This window comes from Cyrtonyx montezumae, unplaced genomic scaffold (genome assembly GCF_038088225.1).
Source record: "Cyrtonyx montezumae isolate F1298 unplaced genomic scaffold, pur_monq_1.0 scaffold_12, whole genome shotgun sequence".
NCBI classification, from domain to species: Eukaryota; Metazoa; Chordata; class Aves; order Galliformes; family Odontophoridae; genus Cyrtonyx; species Cyrtonyx montezumae.
In genome coordinates, this window is record NW_027071848.1 from 4,552,809 (window position 1) to 4,572,224 (window position 19,416).

The 19,416-nt window shown below is 37.6% G+C and overlaps 1 protein-coding gene across 6 annotated transcripts in view; it reads left to right on the forward strand.

The window, feature by feature from the left end:
• Positions 1-19,416, forward strand: part of DLG2 (discs large MAGUK scaffold protein 2) — a 1,006,374-nt gene that overhangs the window by 735,170 nt on the left and 251,788 nt on the right. For 4 of the 6 annotated variants that reach the window (XM_065729952.1, XM_065729947.1, XM_065729948.1 and 1 more), the window contains one exon: positions 9,151-9,306. The exons of the other annotated variants lie outside the window; for them this stretch is intronic. In XM_065729952.1, coding sequence (XP_065586024.1) covers positions 9,151-9,306 — 156 coding nt within the window. The remainder of the gene's footprint in view (positions 1-9,150; positions 9,307-19,416) is intronic. 6 annotated transcript variants of the gene reach the window in all.

A 19,416-nucleotide genomic window follows, 5' to 3' on the forward strand; every position in this document is an offset into this window, starting at 1 on the left:
TTCTTTTGGTCTGATACAAAATTTGAACCTGAAAAAAAAATCAGAACATCCTTTACTTAATTGAACTGTAGGAAAAAAAGAGATTAATCTAAATTCAGAGGACAGAAAAGTGCCAAATCATCTTCAGCCATAAGTTTTAATGAAGCTGGATGTTATTTCTAAAATACTGGGCTTTTGTAAATTGTGTATGAATTAGCCCAGAATGCTGTCAGTGAAGGGTATAATTCACTTATTTTGTTGTTGTTGTTGTTGAATTCGTTTTAAATTCACTGGGGGATGGAAGCTTTGCTTTCCTGTTTTTAAAAAAGATTGTTACATTTTGAACTTCAAATAAAATAGCAACATATGATTTCAGGTGAACAAAATGTGGTATTTATCTTTTAAGTATAAAAATATACTAGTTTCTAGTAAGACTGAAGTGTTGTGCAAGCAGTCCAGGACATTACTTGATTGTGTTTGCTGACAATTTTCTAATGATCCTTGAGGAATTAAGAAGCAATAATTCTCTGCTTGACTTGCTGCTCATGGAAAGGGGAGAACTGGTCCAAAATATGATAACAGCTGGAATCAGAGTGACCATTAATTCAGTTGAGATCATGATTCAGAGGAAGTCTGGATAGTCAGCAAGTTATGGCTGGAGTCTTCAGAAGAGCTGTCTTCAGCCTTTTTGGAAAGCAACTTTGGAAAGCTAAGCAACATTGCTTGGGATGATGCCACAGAGACATACAATCCATGAAAAATGGATGATTTCTAAATAAAGCTGAGAACTCAGGAAGGAAGGAACCACCATGTTCGGGAGGAAGGCATGGAATTCAGCTTAAGGCTTTCTAGGCTAAGCAAAGAGTTTGTGAGATATAGACAAGCTTTCTTTGCCTGCATAATGATGAAATCGGAAAGCTGATGAGCTTGAGCTGTTTTACAATGGTCACAAAGAATAAGAGAGAGAAATTCTGCAAGTGTCCTCATTTCAAAAAGGAAGGTAAAATTTGATGGAGGGCAAAACTGACTGGGGAGAGAATGTAATGACAGACACTATATAAAAAGCTTAAGTGCATCATCATCATCTTTGCTAGGCACTGAGGGGACCAGGAAGGAATTTACCAAAAGCAAACCATGTACTTTACCAGCCTGATTGCCTTTCCTGATTAAGTGATGAGCTGTATGGATGAGGAAGCTGCAATGACTGTCCTGTACCAACAAGGGCCATGGTGTTAGGGGGCTCCCTTGAGGAAGAATGACTCTTTTTTGGGTGAAAATACAGCTGGCTCACAAGGCCCATGACATAACTGACACAATGTGCATCAGATCTACTGTGGGGTGCATGGCAATTCTTCCTCTCCATTTTCTTCCTTGAGGAATGGCTGCTAAGGTATTCCAAGCCATGACAGTCCACTTCTATGGGTAGATCAGAAACTGCAGGATACACGGAACATACTTTAAAACTCCTCCAGCTGCCTTTCCTCCAAGTATAAGGAAATACTGGGTAAATGTATTCTGCTAATCTGCAGCTGGAAAGAAAGTGTGATTTGGAAAGCTTTGGAATCCTTCTTGTTAGTTTTTTGGGTATCTCCTGGATTATATGCTTCCAGCTTGCTCGTTAGCCTTCTCTCAGCATGGCTGTGCAGCAAGCTGGTACAGCAAGCTGGTAAGACTTTTAACACAATCTCCCACAGAACTCTCATTTCAAAGCTGCACTAGAAGATGGTATTGGGCTGGGAACTGACTGAACCTGTAGACTCAAAGGGTAGTGATCATCACTTGACATCTGTCAGGCAGAAAGTGAGGCGCTCTGAATATGTTGGGTGTCTGTTGAGTATCTACATCAGTGACCTAGATTCTGATGCAGAGTGCACCATCAGCAAATTTGTGGATGAAGAATTAAGGCGGAGCAGTTAACAAGACGAATGACAGAGCTGTATGCGAGGGATTGAGATCAGGCTCGAGGACTGGTCCATACTGACTTCATGATGTTCAGTAAGAAGTCTGAATTTCTACACCTGGCGTGTAACAGCAGTGCGCGCTAATATGAGTTGTGCAACAAATATCTGAATTGCAGCTGCATGGAAAGTGACGTGGAGCAGATGCCAGGCTAGACATGAACCAGAAGTGAAGTCTCCCTTCCAGGCATACTGAGCTACATTAAAAGAGAAATGGCCAACAGGGAAAGATAAGTTATGTTCTCGAAGACTGACTACTTTCTGCTTTTCTACTTCAAGAGGGAGATGGATAAACAGCCAAGAGTTCAAGAGATTCTCAGAATCCTAAATCACATGGCAGTTACAGAGGTGCTGAGAGAGATGAGGCTTATTTAATACTGTGAAGAAGAGAGCAATGGTTGGTCTAAAAGCACCTTACATCTACACAGTGGCAAAAATGATGAAAAGAAACTCTACTCAGAAGTGTCAATAAGTGCAAAAGGATCAGAGGCCACAAGAAATGGTTTTGCATGTTTCAATTTCAGTTTGAGAAGGAAAAAGAAAGATACCAGCTGTGTGGGATAGTGCCACAGTTCATTGCCCAGAGTCATGAAATACCATTTCTTTGAGATTTTTAAGATTTGACTAGGTAGTACTGTGGTTGATCTGATCTAGTGTTGACAGTAATCCTGCTTTAAGCCGAGACTGGATGAGGTGACCTATGGAGATCCTTTCTTTTTAGGTGACCTATGGAAATCCTATCACTTTTCCGTGATACTGAGAAGAAGTGATTGTTGTTGTTATTGTGGAATATTCACTACTAATAGAACAGACTTACTCTTTAGTGCATCTGCCTTTCCATATCCAGAAAAAAATGAAATTATAGTCTAAAAATCTGATAGTTTTAGATGATGATTCCTTCTGGCTTTAACAAACAACACAGACAAAAGATGCATAAAATAAGGAACTAATAGCTTTTTACTTCCTTTCTAACATTGGAAAACAGCAGCATCAAACTGTTGTACTTCAATGGATTAAACAAATTCACTTTATCATTTAACTCTGCTATAACTCTATACCTTAAAAATTCCAGGATGGAAAAACTGTCTGAGTTATCTGTTTTGCTGTGAAAAACGTATTTGATTTCTTTTATATGCATCTTTGCAAAATAACATTTTCTGATTGAAAAGGAGGTGATGGGGATTGGGAGAAAATGGAAAACTATTAAGTTTAAGCCTCATGGGATATTTTCCCTATATTGAAAGTAGCATTCCTCCTCTGTTTGTTGGTTGCTTACATACACCTGCTGGTTGAACTGAGGATATTTTTGATAGAAACACCTTTAAAGTTGTATATATGCACAGATTTGACTGTTCAGGATTAAAACTTTACAGAAAAAAAAATATTAATCTTCTTATTTTCTAAAACTATCAACTTTTTTTTTAACAGTGTTTTTGGCTTTTGATGAGTACAAAAGCAGGGAAAAAGAACTGCAGATTGTACTAGTATTCCTTTGGGATATCAAGTGAGTTTGCTTGATTATCCATTGCCATAACACTGCATTTTTGAAAAGGGTATATTTGCTGAAAGCAGTTGGCTGCATTTCTTGCTAGATTTTTTGAGGGAACAGAATTGAAGTTCATGTCTCCCAGACGATAGTGTTAATGTAGGTAGGGCTTCAAAATTGTGAAATTTTACACCATGTTTTTGACTAGATGTTATGATGTGAGTGATGACTTAAAGTTATGTTGAAGTATGCTGGTGCAGTTATATGAATGTGACAAGTATTACCAGCTCTGAACAATCGCATTACTGTGCCTAACCTAAACTCAGCTTGTCATCTGCCTTAAAGAGGATGAATTACATATAGTAATATGGGGACATTGATAATTTTATTTTTCCTTCTGGTGGTGAGATTGAAAATTTTATGTATTCTTCCTATTAAATCATTTGTAATTTTGGTAGATTTCTTGTGCCAGCTGGTATTTTAATGCTTTTTATTCTTTTTTTCCTGAGGCTGGATGTGTTTATCTAGGGATAGCAAAGGTGGCACATTTATTTATTATTATTTTTAAATGTAGTGTAAATTGCAGCTATTAGTTTTAAAGAAAATCTAATTGACCCCTAGTATTATCACATTGAAATGTATATAATTTAAGCCACAATTGCTTCATTATGTAAGGACTGCAGGAAGGAGTGCACAGCTGAGTTCATGTTAAAAATCATGGTGATGTATTTTAAATACTGTAATAGCCCACATGTTGTATGAGGCTGTTGAAATCTGGGAGATGATGAAGTTCAATCCACATAGTATTTCTATTACATTTGTGAAAAACTGTCTAAATGCCAATAAATTGAAGTCTTTGGGAAAAAAAATTGCAGTTCTGTAGTAGAACTATTTTGGATTCTGTCCTCATGGCACAGTGTAGCAAACCTTCTCATAACTTTGCAGCTCTGACTAGATTGTTTTAAAAAAAAAGTCATCATGACTGAACACATCATTATATGGCCAACGCTTTCTCTTTACTTATTTCATTCAAACTTTTTTGACACATGCTTTGAATGCCCAGTCCTGTCAGATTTGAGCGCTGAAAAGACTGGAGGAATGGAAAGAGTGCTTTTGACAAGGAGTTACAGTGAGATTGAGTGTGAAAATTCATGAGAAGTTCTCACTGTGTAACATAATGGATGGTAACAGTCTTACGATACACCGGGGCAGAGATTTTTGATAAGTCTTGCTTGATTTGCAGGACTCATTCCCACGTGGTGTTGCTATGCATAGGAATTGAACTGTGTTTAAATATGGATAAGTGCACAAACTCACTGGATAGGCCCACTAAATGCATCTTGCTTGGCTTTTGTTTCTGGTCCCTAACTTGTTGATTTTCAGCAGCTGAGCAAGGAAGGGCTGTTCTTTACATTCCTTGTTTCCTAAATATCCCTGCAAAAGACTAACTTCTAGTGCTGACAGGCTATAGTCTGGCATCTTACCATTCCTGTGTGAAGCATCTTTCTTTTCCATTACCACAGCAGAAAATCATTACTGAGTTTTTATCAAATTAAGCAGTCATTTTTTTTCCTAAGTCCTAATGTGTGAGTCTAATGAGTGTAGAACTACGAGTAGAATATTAAAAGATTCTAAATATAGTGTTATACCTTCTTGTAGGCCATTCCACTCAAAAACACAATGAAAATGTTTAAATTGTATTACAAAGAATACTGAGGTATCTTTACTTTTCATTGCAGTATTAAAATATTGGTATGATATTAAGCACTTGTTTTGCAATTACAAATAAATGCAAACCTTAAAGATCCTTAACATAGCATTTATTAATGGAAAAGCTGAGAAGACATTGATTACAATCAATCAGAGGAGGTTCAGGTTCAGTATCAGGAAAAGGTTCTTCACCAAGAGGTTGTGTGAATGCTTTGGTCTTATTCAAATTGCTAGGGTGTAACCAGTGAAAAAAAAACCTCAACTTTCAGTTTGAAATAAACTGTTCTGAACAGCAAGGTATATGGTTCTCCTAGAAGGTCATATGAATGAGAAACTTAAGAAGTCGAAAGACATACATATATGAGTCACTGCTCTGGAATGCCTCATTTCTATTAAAGTGCCATTGATTTTTGTTTTATTGGTGATTTACTTTTAAAAATATCTCTTTTCATACTCTTAGCAAAACAATGTGTTAGCAGTAAGAGTGTATTAGATGTTGTTACTGAACTGTAATACATTTAAGAATTAGTCATGAGAATAAATATGTATATATATATATTATTGGAGACATAGCATTGTAAAATTTATTTTCTCTCATATTCAATTTAGCATTTCCTGGCTATAGCTCTGCGGACACAATAGGCTATGAGAGCTTAGCTGGTTGCCTTCCATATCATAAAAGGTTTTAAAATCCCAAAAATAAAAATGTTCACATTTAATATGCTATGTGTGGGCATCTGAATCCTATGAAACAGGATTCTGAAGTAAAGAAAAAAAGTTAAAATTGAATTGAGGACCATGGATGATGCTGAGAACAGTTTTAGTAAGGATATTTTCCTTCAATTTCTGTTGTGCAATAAAGCCATCCTGAAATATTAGCACAGTGATGTTACAAACAAGGAAAAACAAAGACTGCAAACATCTAGGAAGATTTTCTTTCCTCACACAGTCTTTTATGAAATAAATAAATAAATCCTTTATCAGATCAATCTGCTACTTCTTTCTGTTGCTTTTTGCTGTTCCGACAATTAGTCAAACCTTTCAGTAGAAATCTTGCCTCACTGTGGCTACAATCTGTACTGATTAACAATCCCAGCATTCAAACTTCTAGGAGTATGAAAGTAATTTATTACTATCTGCTGTTCAAACTACCATTTAAAAGCTTACCTTGTGGCATGGAGTAGCTTGATTCTCCAGTCAGTGAATTATCTGCTGAGGCTCAAGAAAAGCTATGCACCTGCTTACATTTTCTGATGCTTTTCCTGCTTTTTTATGCCTGATTCTCATAATAGCTGAATTATTCCTGTCCATGTAGAGCCAGTAGTTGTTGGAAGAATTAGCATTCAGTAACCTATCTATCTGGATAAAGTTATCTAAGGAATATGATCAGTCCATGGTCTTAACAACAACAAAGGATGACATCTAATGGCAAGTAGACAGCTATGACAATGTCTGTACAGTTTAGGCCTTTAAAATAAGGACACTTATATTTTGAATAAACTGTTGCCTGGAATCCTGTTCCAAATAAAGGATTAAAAGGGTAACTTGAATTGCTGTCCTTAACCATAAGAATTCTCTCCAGCTCAATTGATGATGATCTGTTGTTAGCTATGTCACAGTGTCATTTGTGTAATAGCATCAAGGACTAGAAATGTCAGCACAGTCACTTCTGAAATAATTGTTCCAATTTTTTTTTATCTTTCCATTCAGCAAGAAAGGAGTGCAAAATACTAAATACTAAATGTTTTAAAATCTACTGGATTCCAAGATATTTGTTAGTGATGTGTTTTTTATGCTAAAGGAGGAATTTGATTTAAGTGTCTAGAGTGATGTGGAATGTTTCTCTACATTTTGCTTCTGAAAGCAGTTTGTAACTGCTCATTAATGTAGCAATCTCTTATATCTGTCTATCTCTATGGCATGATTTGTGTCTAAGCACAAGCTTGGATGGTCACTCACTGTTGACTCAATGTAGTTTGAACATTCGCAATGTATTCAAAGGGTTGCAATGCTCTTGTGTCATTTGCCACTCTAAGATGAGTAACTGGTCTTTAATAAGTAAGCAAGTTGATTGTGGACTGGTTAGTGTCTTAAGCCACAGAGAAATCTACAGTTTGTATTCATCTTTCTGCACTGGGGCAATATTTCTTCAGTTTTCACAGTAGGTATCATTTATATTTTATATTTCCATTTGTTCTTCAGTACATTGTCTAAAAAAAAAAAAAGTGCTTTTTGAGGGCATAAGAGGAAATACTGTTCTAAAATAAAATAAATAATAGAAGAGTGGTCTTTTTTTCCTGTAGATTTTTTGTGTTGAAAACAGCAATTGATTTAGTAAATAATTTATTAAATTCACCCCTGTGAAGCAAGTGTAAAATATACTGCTGTATAAATTGCTGCTGTATGTTTTTAAAAGGATTGTACTATATGATTGACAGAATGCTTTATAACCAAATGAGTGACAACTGTGTTACTTTGATAGTTGGTAGTCTTGAATTGCCAATCTTTTAACTGTAAAGTTTTCCCTGGGAAAGTCAGGCACAGAGAATTCTCAAAATGTATGTCAGATTGCTATGAATAATTTTATTAGCATTCAGTGAGACCAGTTTTTCAGTAAAGCAGCTACTCCTTTTCCCCCAAAGGATGAAACCAGAAACTAACAACAAAGGAAAATTTGTTCTCTGTATCTGCCAATGCAGCCACAACCATAATAAATTCTGGTAAGTGTGAAAGTCACAACAAAACCACACCCATATGAGGCACAGTAGAGCCAGAAGGACCAAAAGAGTTTCATTAACTGCTTGGCCTGTATATATTTTCAGGTTTGCGATTTTCATCTGGCTGTTCCTGTATTGCTGTGATCAGAGACAGTGCCATATGCTGGATCTTCTGGCAGAAGCTAGGATATGACAGCAATTACATCTTGGCACTCTTTAGAGCAGAAACTTAGGAAATTATGAGTCAAGTTTCACTCTGTCAGTAGGCCCAGAGGTATGTGCTAGAGCCCACACAATAGCTGGAGAAGTTGCTTGACAGAAAGGGTATTAGGTGGTACATTTTTTCTGAAAACTGCTGGTTATTTCCTGTGGATCCCTGGCTGGTACTGCATTCCCTCTTCCCCTTTCCTCAGGACACTCCCTGGGAAATTCATGGTAAGTATTATCTCCGTCAAGCTGCTGGCCTCTAGATAGCAGAAGAGAGATACAAAGTGACCTCCTGATATCAGTTTTGGGACATTAATCCTTGTATCTTGACTTCACAGGCTGCTGTCCATGGTTTGGAGCAGCAGTGTGAGAAGGTTGTAGCCTTGTAAATTAGATTAACTGTTTAAGACGTGGTGTGCATAATCAGATATTGAAGGCTGAATCTATAAAGACAGCAAATGAAATTTGCTTTAAATGAATTGACTGCCAGTGAGATGAATTGCTTACATACTTGGTTACCATCTCTACAGTATTCTAGGATATGGCTCACTTTGACCGCTACTCATTTGGTAGAGCTTCAGGATGCTGGAGCAGGAGAATGGTGTTTTAACAAATAATATGTATTTTGTCTTAAATTAATTGCAAAAAATACCCCTTTTCAGGACATTCACACGATATTTTCTTCTAAGTGATCACATAAGTAGTGCAAAAAATAGTGAGACCATAAAAAGCTATTAGATTAAAAAAGAAATAAGAAAAAAAAAGGAAAGAAAGAAAGAAAGAAAGAAAGCAGAGCATTTGGGAAAATTTATCACTGAACTTCAGAGATAAGACATACCCTTTCATTACCACATTTCCCATAAACCAGTTTTATGCCACACTTATGTTGGGTCTGTATACACAATTGATCATATGCTGTAATGTTGTGTTTCAAATTCTAATGTTTCCTTTAACAGCACACTTTACTTGTCAGAAAAGCCCTACAGAAAGGATCTCGCCAGTTTTGCTGTGCATGCTTTTAAACTTATTGCTGTGTTTTCTTTATGTTCTCAGCCACTAATATGCACCTGATCTTTTGTCTCTGTATCACCAGGCCTCCTGAACCTGTTTACAGCACTGTGAACAAACTGTGTGATAAACCACCTTCTCCTAGGCACTATTCCCCTGTCGAGTGTGACAAAAACTTCCTTCTTACAGCTCCCTATCCCCACTACCACATAGGCCTGCTCCCTGACTCTGAGATCACCAGGTACTGCATGCGCTTCTTCCTCACCTCCTTTGTTAGAATGCATGAACATCGCTAGGTTTATCTCATAGTTTTCACCTTCACCATAGATCTTTTTCTACAGCTCGTGCTTATTTTTAACCATGCTTTCACATTTGCACACTGGAAGATGTATGCTACTTTGGTATATAATTTTGGTCATCCAAAATCCAGTGATGATTACAGGCAATGTTTCAATCCATTGGAATGGTGCTCTAAAATAGGCTGTGTCATATCTATCACATTTTACAATTTAATTCAGTATACATTACTCTGTAATTATGTAAAATGACTAAGACTTCACTGAAAGCTGTAGTAATTTGGTTGGAATTCAGTCATTTTGTTTCTGTGTCGTGCATAGTTTTTTTCACTATCTTTGGATTTACAGAATAGCTGTCTAGGCCATTGAAAGAAAATGAGCAAAAAATATAACCACCTCCCTCACCAAGTCATAGCTGAGAATATATTTAAAATTTAGCAATCTCTAGGCTAGCTGTGTTCTTAGAAGACAGTAAAACCTACAATAATGAACATTTCCACAATTGAAAAAAATGGAAGACATTGCTATAAAATTGTCAGTGATTATCTCCAAGAAAAAGATTAAGAAATAAGTCACACTTTAAACCCTTATGCTAGTATGACTTAGCCAGGTATCCTTCCGTAGCCTCTTAGTTTAGTAACAAACTATTTACAAATAGGATCTGGGAGACAAGAGTTAGGCTCAAGTTTCCAGGAAGGCATTGTGTGCTTCCTCTGTCAGGATGATAAATGAAAAAAAACCTACCATCTCTTATATTCTACAGCAGAAGAAAAAATAATTGTATTTGAAACTTTGATCATAGACATTTACCACAAAAAATGCTTTTCAAAGAATAGAGAACCATGGGAAGAGAGCAAAAGTTTGTAAGCAGAAAGTAAAATGATAAATTAATGTAAGATACAATAATGGGAAAGAAACCCTGGAGATTAGAAAAACATCTGTGAAAGGCATTGCAGTACTATAAAATAGAAAAATAAATTAAAAAAAAACACAATAAGACATGCTAGTGAAGAATGCAGCAGATGTGGTAGGACTGCAGAAGCTGCTGGTTTATTATGATGAAAACTGTGCAGCTTCTAGAATTTGTAGCAAGATGCTTAATTACTGCAAAAAAGTGATTAGTCTAGCTGTTGAGACTAGAGCAAATATAGGTGAAAAGCATTGATAAGGGCATTTTATAAAGGTGCTAGGCAGTAATAGATCTGTCCACAATATCTGAATGTCTCTGCAGATAATATCTTGAAGGAAGTAACTAGTCAAAAAGTAGTGAAATGACTTTACATCTTTAGGCACACAAGTAATTTGTGATATCATAACACTTCTGAGTGTTTAGAGACAGACAACAGAAGACGTCATTATAAAAATATTCCTTAACCAAAAAAAAGAAGAAAAATAAAACCAACCTCAAGCCAGAAGTGGAACTGGTGGCTTCTAGGGTAATAGTAAACGTGCAGTTAGTAGCACTGAGGATTAGAACTGTAGCTTGTTACCTATAGACAGGTGCAACCCACTGCTCAGTCAGTTTTCTCTATAGTTAGGACTATCAGGTCTATGGGTTTAGTGTGAGGAAAAAGTGTGAATTTGATAAGGGTACCAACTGCCAATCAGATACTCAGGTGCCAATAATCTGTGGAGCCCTGGAGAGCTTGAAGAACAGGGCCATTTGTGCTACCAGTAGTTCTCTACATCCTTTTGTTTTATTATGTGATTGAACACTCATTTGGTCATCAGACATTTGATGATCTGACATCAGGACTTAAAAAACAGAGGTCTGTTCAACTATCAGTTAACAGTTCTCTTTAATAATTATGTTTTGTTTCTCATCATTCCTGTTTAACATAAAATTAAGCCCTATTCCCTGTGCATTTGATCAGTTTCAGTGTTCCGACAAAAACTGGAGAGATAACAAAAAGATGAGAAAAGGCACAACTCATGGTTTAATGCTCTGCAATATGCTTTGCTACATGCTGTGACAGAGGCAACTGATTGCTATCATTTATTCTTCCTTCCCACTGTGCAATTACATTTAGATGGAAAATATGACCATTTCTGATATACACAAATGCTGTCATCTTTTCCCGTGAACTCTTTGAATAATTGACCATGGACCATTCGAAATATTTTTCACCAAAATGCCTTTGGTGAAGAAAGAGACAGCATTATGAGATATACCATAATCCAATCTCCAAAACAGACTCAGTATCTACATTTTGGAAATGTAATGTCGTCTCAGGGATATGTTTTGTTGAATATTTGGAAGAACAAATCCATACAAAGACTTTCTTCTGAAACTGCAGTTATACTACCACCATGTCTATTGAAAACTACAAAAAATGTCCTCCAAATATTACCCAAGTATCTTGAAAGGTCTCAGTTTATCTACCCGAATTCCTCAAAACTGTTTCTCCAGGGTATTTACTTCCTTGCTGTCCAGTCAAACATGAAGAGTTCTCTGTCTTCTTGAAGGCTTCCTTGAAATAGTTTTTCAGTAGAATTTGTCAGCCCTACGCTTGTGGAGGAAGGTGCAGGGATTTTTAGCTTGTATTGGTAACTGCAGTCATTGTCATATCTCTGTGTTCCAGTGCTGAGAATCTGCTGGTGAACTTCAAATCATTTGGTTTGACAAATAACTATTCCTGAGGAGGAGGAACATGATGTCTTGTTCTCCCAATTGAAGTGCTTGTAAGCCAGCCAACTCCTTTCAAATTGCTGCTCCAGATAATTTGTCAGCCACTCCTCAGATGATCACTTTGTCAAGGCTCATTAACTTAATAAGCAAAGAGAATTCATAGGCCAAATCTTTATTTGTCTATAATAAATTTGAGTTTATAACCTTTGCTTTTATGGTGATTCGTCTTAGTCTCTGTGTAGCTTAGCAGCCTAGGAGAATATACTCCAATGTTTTGGATGAAAGTAGTTTGGTTTTGATCAATTCATATGTGTTGATGTTAACAGTACTATGTTAATGCACTACAGCTGAAAATACATCTACTGAAGTAGAGAGAGAATTTTTGAGCAGTAAGTTTTCCTCTGAGAGAAACAAGTGGGAATGGAGCAGGATATTCCTATTCTTTCCTCTGTCATTATTGGCGATTATTTGTATAATTAGAGTACTGACACCCCAAAACAATGCATCTCACAGCCTAACAGTGTTTCTATAAATAAGAGACTGTTTTTTCACTATGTAACACAATATTTGTGTTTGTGGTCTTAGTGCTGAGAACATTTCAGTTCTGTCCAGAATTGACTTGTCTGTCTTCAGTGAAATCCTCTTGGCCCTCAAATTGCCAGCACAGTATTTGCTAAAAGACATCTCCAATATTGTTGATTTCTATTTGTTTTCTTCCATAGGTATTTGCTTCTCTCTTAGGCTTTTGATCATGAAATGCTGTGATTGCATCAATATTTTTTAATTTGTATGGTGGAGGGAGCTATGCTTTCTAGTCATGGGAGAAAATCTAAAGAACATCCCCCAGAAAACAAAAATATGGGAAAATGTTATTCATCTTAAATCTGTTCAGAATGTTCAGAACTTTCTTATGGGGCTTGGGTGCCTAGATTGAAAATACTTGGCTTACTTTTGGAACCAAGATTAGTTTTTTGAAGCCAGGATCAGTTCTGAGTGACACTGATTTGCAGTCTTAGGCAGTGTAGTTAATGATTTTGTGCTTTGTTTTCCCAACCTATTAAAGAGTTTTAACAGTGATCACACAGAGCTTCTCTGAAAACAAATCTGTGACAGTTGCTTTTTATTTATTAACAGCAGTTTGCATTATTACATAATAACACAGTGGATGATTTTAAGGTATTTGATGAATTAATGTCATCATTTCTTGGAGCCCCACTACTATTTTGCCAATGATGACTAGGGAGAGAGAATAATATTTGTACATGGATCTAGAGCATAAGTTCATAAGTTCATAAGTTCATAAGGTTGGAAAGGACCTATAAGATCATCTAGTCCAACCATCCTCCTATCACTATCTCTACCCAACTACTAAATTAAGTCCTTTAGCACCTCATCTAAACACTTCTTGAACAGCGCTAGGGATGGTGCCTCAACCACCTCCCTAGGCAGGCCATTCCAGTGCCTGACCACTCTTTCAGAAAAGAAATGCTTCCTCAGGTCTAATCTAAATCTTCCCCGGCGCAACTTGTGGCCATTCCCTCTCGTCCTGTCATTATTTATCAGGGAGAAGAGGCCTACCCCCTCCTCACCACAACCCCCCTTCAGGAAGTGGTAGAGTGCAATAAGGTCTCCTCTGAGCCTCCTCTTCTCCAGACTGAACAATCCCAGCTCCCTCAGCCGCTCCTCATAAGACTTGTGCTCCAGACCCCTCCCCAGTTTTGTTGCCCTTCTCTGAACACGCTCCAGGGCCTCAATGTCCTTCTTGTAGTGAGGGGCCCAAAACTGAACACAGTACTCGAGGTGCGGCCGTACCAGAGCTGAGTACAGGGGGATGATCACCTCCCTGCTCCTGCTGGCTACACTATTTCTAATACAGGCCAGGATGCTGTTGGCCTTCTTGGCCACCTGGGCACACTGCCGGCTCATGTTGAGCCGAGCATCAACCAACACCCCCAGGTCCTTTTCCTCTCTACATTCTTCAAGCTATTCTGCCCCAAGCCTATAGCATTGCATGGGGTTATTGTGGCCAAAGTGCAGGACCCGGCACTTGGTCTTATTGAACCTCATCCCATTTTGCTCAGCCCAGCTGTTCAGCCTATCCAAATCCCTCTGAAGGGCCTCCCTACCCTCAGGCAGTTTGACACATCCTCCCAGCTTTGTGTCATCTGCAATACGAATGAGCATCACATAACTCAGAAACGTTATACGTATAAGTGTGCTGAGGTGTCAGGTGTCTACACATGAAGTGTATATAGGTAATATGCCTATAACACCTATTATTTTAATGACTGAATGTGGAGCTGCTTCCGATGTGTTCCCACAGCCTCCACATAAGCACATGAGGGTCACCACACTCAGTAGACTCTGCAGTCAGATTAGCACGTGCCTGCAGTGCTAAGCAGTGGTCACTTCATTTTAGAGACCCCTGGGATCCCTCCACAGGTAATGAAAGAACATCTGAGAAAGCGCCAATTGTTTTTTACTGATCATAACAGGAAGCTATTTCAAAAAGGAGCGAGTGGTGGGCTTCTTTAATGCCTACTGCAATTGTGTCCTTCTCTGTGTGGATTTTTCTTCACAATAATTGGAGTGATTTAACACTGATGCCTCCACCACACTGCTCTCTGACTCCTCATCCCCAGAACAGAGGGAGAAGGGAAAGCTCGTGCATTGAGATCACTCACCAACTACTGCCATGGGCAAAACAGACTTAGCATATGAAAACTCAGAATAGGGAGATTAATGTAATTTATTGGTTATTGATAATAGACTAGGGCAGTGGGAAATGCAGGGGAACAGCCTGCTCCACCACAGGCCTCTCCTGGGCCACAGGGAACTGCTACTCCATGGCCTCTTTCTGCACTGACCTGCAGGAGGTCCTGTTTGAAGCCTCAGCCCCCTACTACCAAAACTGCACCATGTAAGCCCAACACAATAACCCATTGGGAATGAGCTTACTGTCAAAATGATGCATATAGCTATACTTGTGTGTGCCTGCCTTCCAGGGATGCTCTTGTCATCATTATTGAAACTCATATCGTACAGGAGTACTCATTGTCCCCTTTTCAATCCCATGTGTTTAACTGTACTTGAACACATATAGCTATATTCTGAGCTTTCTGAAGTGCCTGACAACCTGAAGATGGAATCTATCAAGGAGGCAATAAAAAACATGGAGATTATGAAATCCAGTCTTCAACATATCTCACATAAACACAACCACGTTCTTAAATTTAAAATGTTTTTTACCTGTTTTAGTCATATTCATCTACTGATTGGAAAATTTCAATTGCAAAATTGGTAGTGAGTCTCTTTGGGCAAATGATTTTAAACATGTAATATCAGAATTATATCAGATTTATATTTTTTCCTATTTTAATATCACAGAATCAACATCTGGACAGATCTACCTCTTACATAGTGCAACCACAGGCAGCAAGCTTTTGTGTAGGAACTAGCACCACTAATCAGCAGTACTTAAAGGCACTGGAAAAGAATAAGCAAACACTTCTTTGAACAACAAAATAGGAGACATCGACATTCAACTGATTCAGTGTCAGTGGAAACAAAGTCATCCTACAGTCACAAAGGAGAAGCAACTTTAGAAAATGAAATGTAAATGTTTAAAATAAGCCTTGGGAAAGTATCTCACTGAAACCATAAGGTGGCATTTTCAAAAATTACTTTAAGATACATCTGTACCTAAATGCATGTTGTGGCACTCAGAGGTACAGATCATATATCATCCCCTAAGCAATTTAAGATATTAAACTGGCCACCACAGCACCTGGCTTGGGTACTGCTGTTCACCCTGATGGGCACTAAAGCATCCTGTTGTTGCTGATTTAGTGAGAGTTAGATATGTAGGTACTATGGTCTTAACTCCTCGAACAATATCCTTACAAATTCAGTGCCTTTTTAACTCTGGAACATATAGAAATTTCTAAAAATAAGCCTGATGCTTTTGATACATTGCATAGGTTGACAAGATCAATCTAGCTGCATTCAGCTGCATGTGTGTCATGCTTGGCTGGGCTGGGCTGCTTCTGGATGCAGCTCCAGAACTTCAGTATTTTGCAGTTGTTTGCAATATGGCAAAACAAAATCAGCATAAACTGTGTTGATTAATTGTCTACAACCAGAATGCAATGTAGATTGTCCCTGGTTGGGAATCCAATTCCTGAGACCCTTAAATTATTTAGGATCTTTTGGAAATGGTAAAAATGTATTGTGATAATCCCTTATTGTTCTTAATTAACAATTTTAAAACTCTCTTCTTACAATTGTTTTTAAATCCTGAAATAAATGTACTTAAAGAGTTAAATTTACTTAAAGAGTTGTCTTTACGTAAATGATCCAGTCAAATGACTGTTGTAGTTTATGAAAGAAAAAGATGAAGCCTCAGCCTCAGCTTTCAAGTTATTTTGCATGGATGAATCTCTGACCCTAATAAACACTAACATTCCTATAGACTCTCTTATGCTCTTTCCTTTTTATTTTGTGAGGACACTCCATTAATTAGAATGATTAGGAAGATGCACCTTTAGAAAACTGAGAGAGAGATGATTGCAGGAGAAAATTAATCTGTAGAGGCACAAAATCACCACAGTTCAAGTGCTAAATTATGTAAAATTACAGAAGCCTTTCGGGTTAAGGTGGAAAGCTTCAGGTTAGAGCTGCTGGGCTATATTTCTAGTCGTGCTGCTGATTAAATATGTTTACTTGACAAAATCACTTAATTCTATTTGTCCTACTTTATCTGTTAAAATAATCTTCGTACTTAGTTATGTTGAAAAGGAGAACAAATATCAATACACCAATTTTTTTTTTTTTAAGGAAAAAAAAAGTTGTTTCTATTCTATCATTTTGGAAATATTTTGTACTAGGGAACAGCCTAAGAAGTCTAAAGATATTCTTGGCTGTATTAGCCAAAATATCACCAGCAAGTCAAGAGAGGTGATCCTTTCCCTCTGCTTAGCAATTGTGTGACTGTATTTGGAGTACTGTGTTCAGTTCTCAGTCTTCCATTACAAGGACATGGACGTACCGGAGAGAGTCCAACAAAGGCCACCAATATGATGAAGGGCCTTGAGTCTCACTGCTGTGAGGACAGGCGGAGGGAGCTAGGACTGTTCAGCTTGGAGAAGATGTGGCTCTGGGGGATATCATCATTATCCATAAATACCTGATGTGAGGATGCAAAGAGAACAGAGTCAGGTCAAGAGGCAATGGGAACAAAGTGGAGTACAGGAGGTTCTCTCTGAACACCATGAAGCACTTCTGTGCTTTGTGGATGACAGAGCACTGGGAAAGGCTGCTGAGAGAGGTCGTGAAGTCTCCTCCTTGGAGATCTTCAAAAGCCACCTGGAGATAGTGTTGGACAGTTGGTTCTAGATGTGCCTACATGAGAAGGGATTGGGCCAGATAGATTTAGAAATTCCTTTCAACCTCGGCCATTCTGTGATTTTGTGAATGTATGGCTTGATTTTCAGAATTACTATGTTTTCTTGAGTTGCAGATCTACTTTAGTTTATGTACTACGTCCATTAAAGTTAAACTATATATTCTTAGCTCATAACATGGACAGAGATATTAACATAGTTTAGTTAAATAGAATATTTTCTTACTTAGATCTTTAGAGAAGAAAAAAATGTCAGTTCTTAGTAAAAAAAATATATATTTATACCACTGGTATTAAAATTTTCTTGCTGCCATGATTACAAATATACCCACAGAGAGATATTCAGGAACAAAGGAGGAAGATGTCTCCTTCCTTTTCAGTTCTGTAAGAAAGCTCTGACATTCAGTCTCTGAGAATGAGAAAGCAAATACTCCTGAATTTTGGAGTGCATATCATATGCCTGTTTTAGATTAATGATGAAGGCTGGAATTAGAAAGCTAAAAAGATCTAAAAAGACGTCATAAAAATCCAAGCAGGACACTTACAACTAAGTCCACCCCACAGTTATGTTATTTGAAACATGCTCTGGTCTATGAATGTGTTCTAAAATCCCTTTGAAACAGTTCTTCCAACAAGACAGAGCACTAGAGCTCCATACACAATGTTCAGATGCATCAGAATATAAGGGGAAATATAAACCCACATTTTTAATATTGGTTCCATATCTGTTTTGAGTGTATTCAGAACAGATGACAAATATTTGACAGTGTTACTCTGCACGAGTATGCTACAAAAGCAAGTTGGAGACATTCACTAATTCAAATCTTGTCCACAGTGCTGAAATTAATGGCAATTATTACCTGACAACTGTCTAAAGGCCAATGTGAATAATGAGTTTGGAGATTTCAGTTTCATTCCTGTGTACAAGTTTCCACATCATAAAAATTATCACTCCGTCTGTCACAGCAATTGCTAGACTCTCAGCTCATCAGAAAAGCCAAGAATAGATTTAACCTGGCGAACAAATTACTCTTTTTACCCCAAGAGAGAGTTCTTTGAGCTTAGAAATGAAATATGACTGTGGAAACAGGGTAAATAATGCTACCCTGTGGCTGCCTATGCAGTACATGTTGGAGGAAAAATAACTTCCAAGGTTACATCTACACAAAAAAGAGTGAGAAAGCTTGCTGGTTAGAGCAGAGAACTGAAAACTGAAAAATTTCTCTGCACATCTAGCATGTCACCTTTCCTTCGAATTTGTCCAAATACATGATACACAGCCACAGAACCCAACAACCATCCTTAGACTTAAAATGTGTTTCCAACAGGTGCAGGTAGGCACGATTTTCTGTACTGCATAAGCAAGTGTGATCATTAGTACCAAATGCAGTGATAGGAAGCATCGTTACAAGCAGGTGGAACCTCTAATTACACTGGTGTAATTTGTCATGGAAATGCAACAGAATTATGCAGTAATGAGCCTTCCCTCAACCCTGTGCTAGTCTTGTTTTACACTAAGGTTATCCCACTGGAGTAGTGTATTGCTGAATCAGGCTCTCAAATTATTTTCTATCTAATTATCACCATTTATTATTTTTGACATAAAACACATATGTAGGTTTTTGCAACTATGTCCATTATTGTTGGTTTTCTGAGTTAAGTAAGGTCAGAATTGGAGTGGAGATACATCTAAATTGCACTTGTGAAACAGAAATTAGGAGGTAGCTCTCCTTGCTGAGTCTGCACGGCCCATTCAAGGATACTGTTTTGAAAATATACCAAAACAGAATGAGCTGTTTAAGCTCAGTCCTCACCTCTTGTAGTCACTGATTTCACAGTACTTTACTTTTCCAACCCAGAATTGTATAATAATAGTTAATGGAGTAGTCAGAAAAACAGAAATACAGACTGTAAAAATTCCTGACATGGTGGGACCCATCTCCTTCATCTAATGTAAAACTTCTATATATTCTCCCATTATCAGAATGTACTCATATCTTTATGGATCTATGAGGACAATATTTA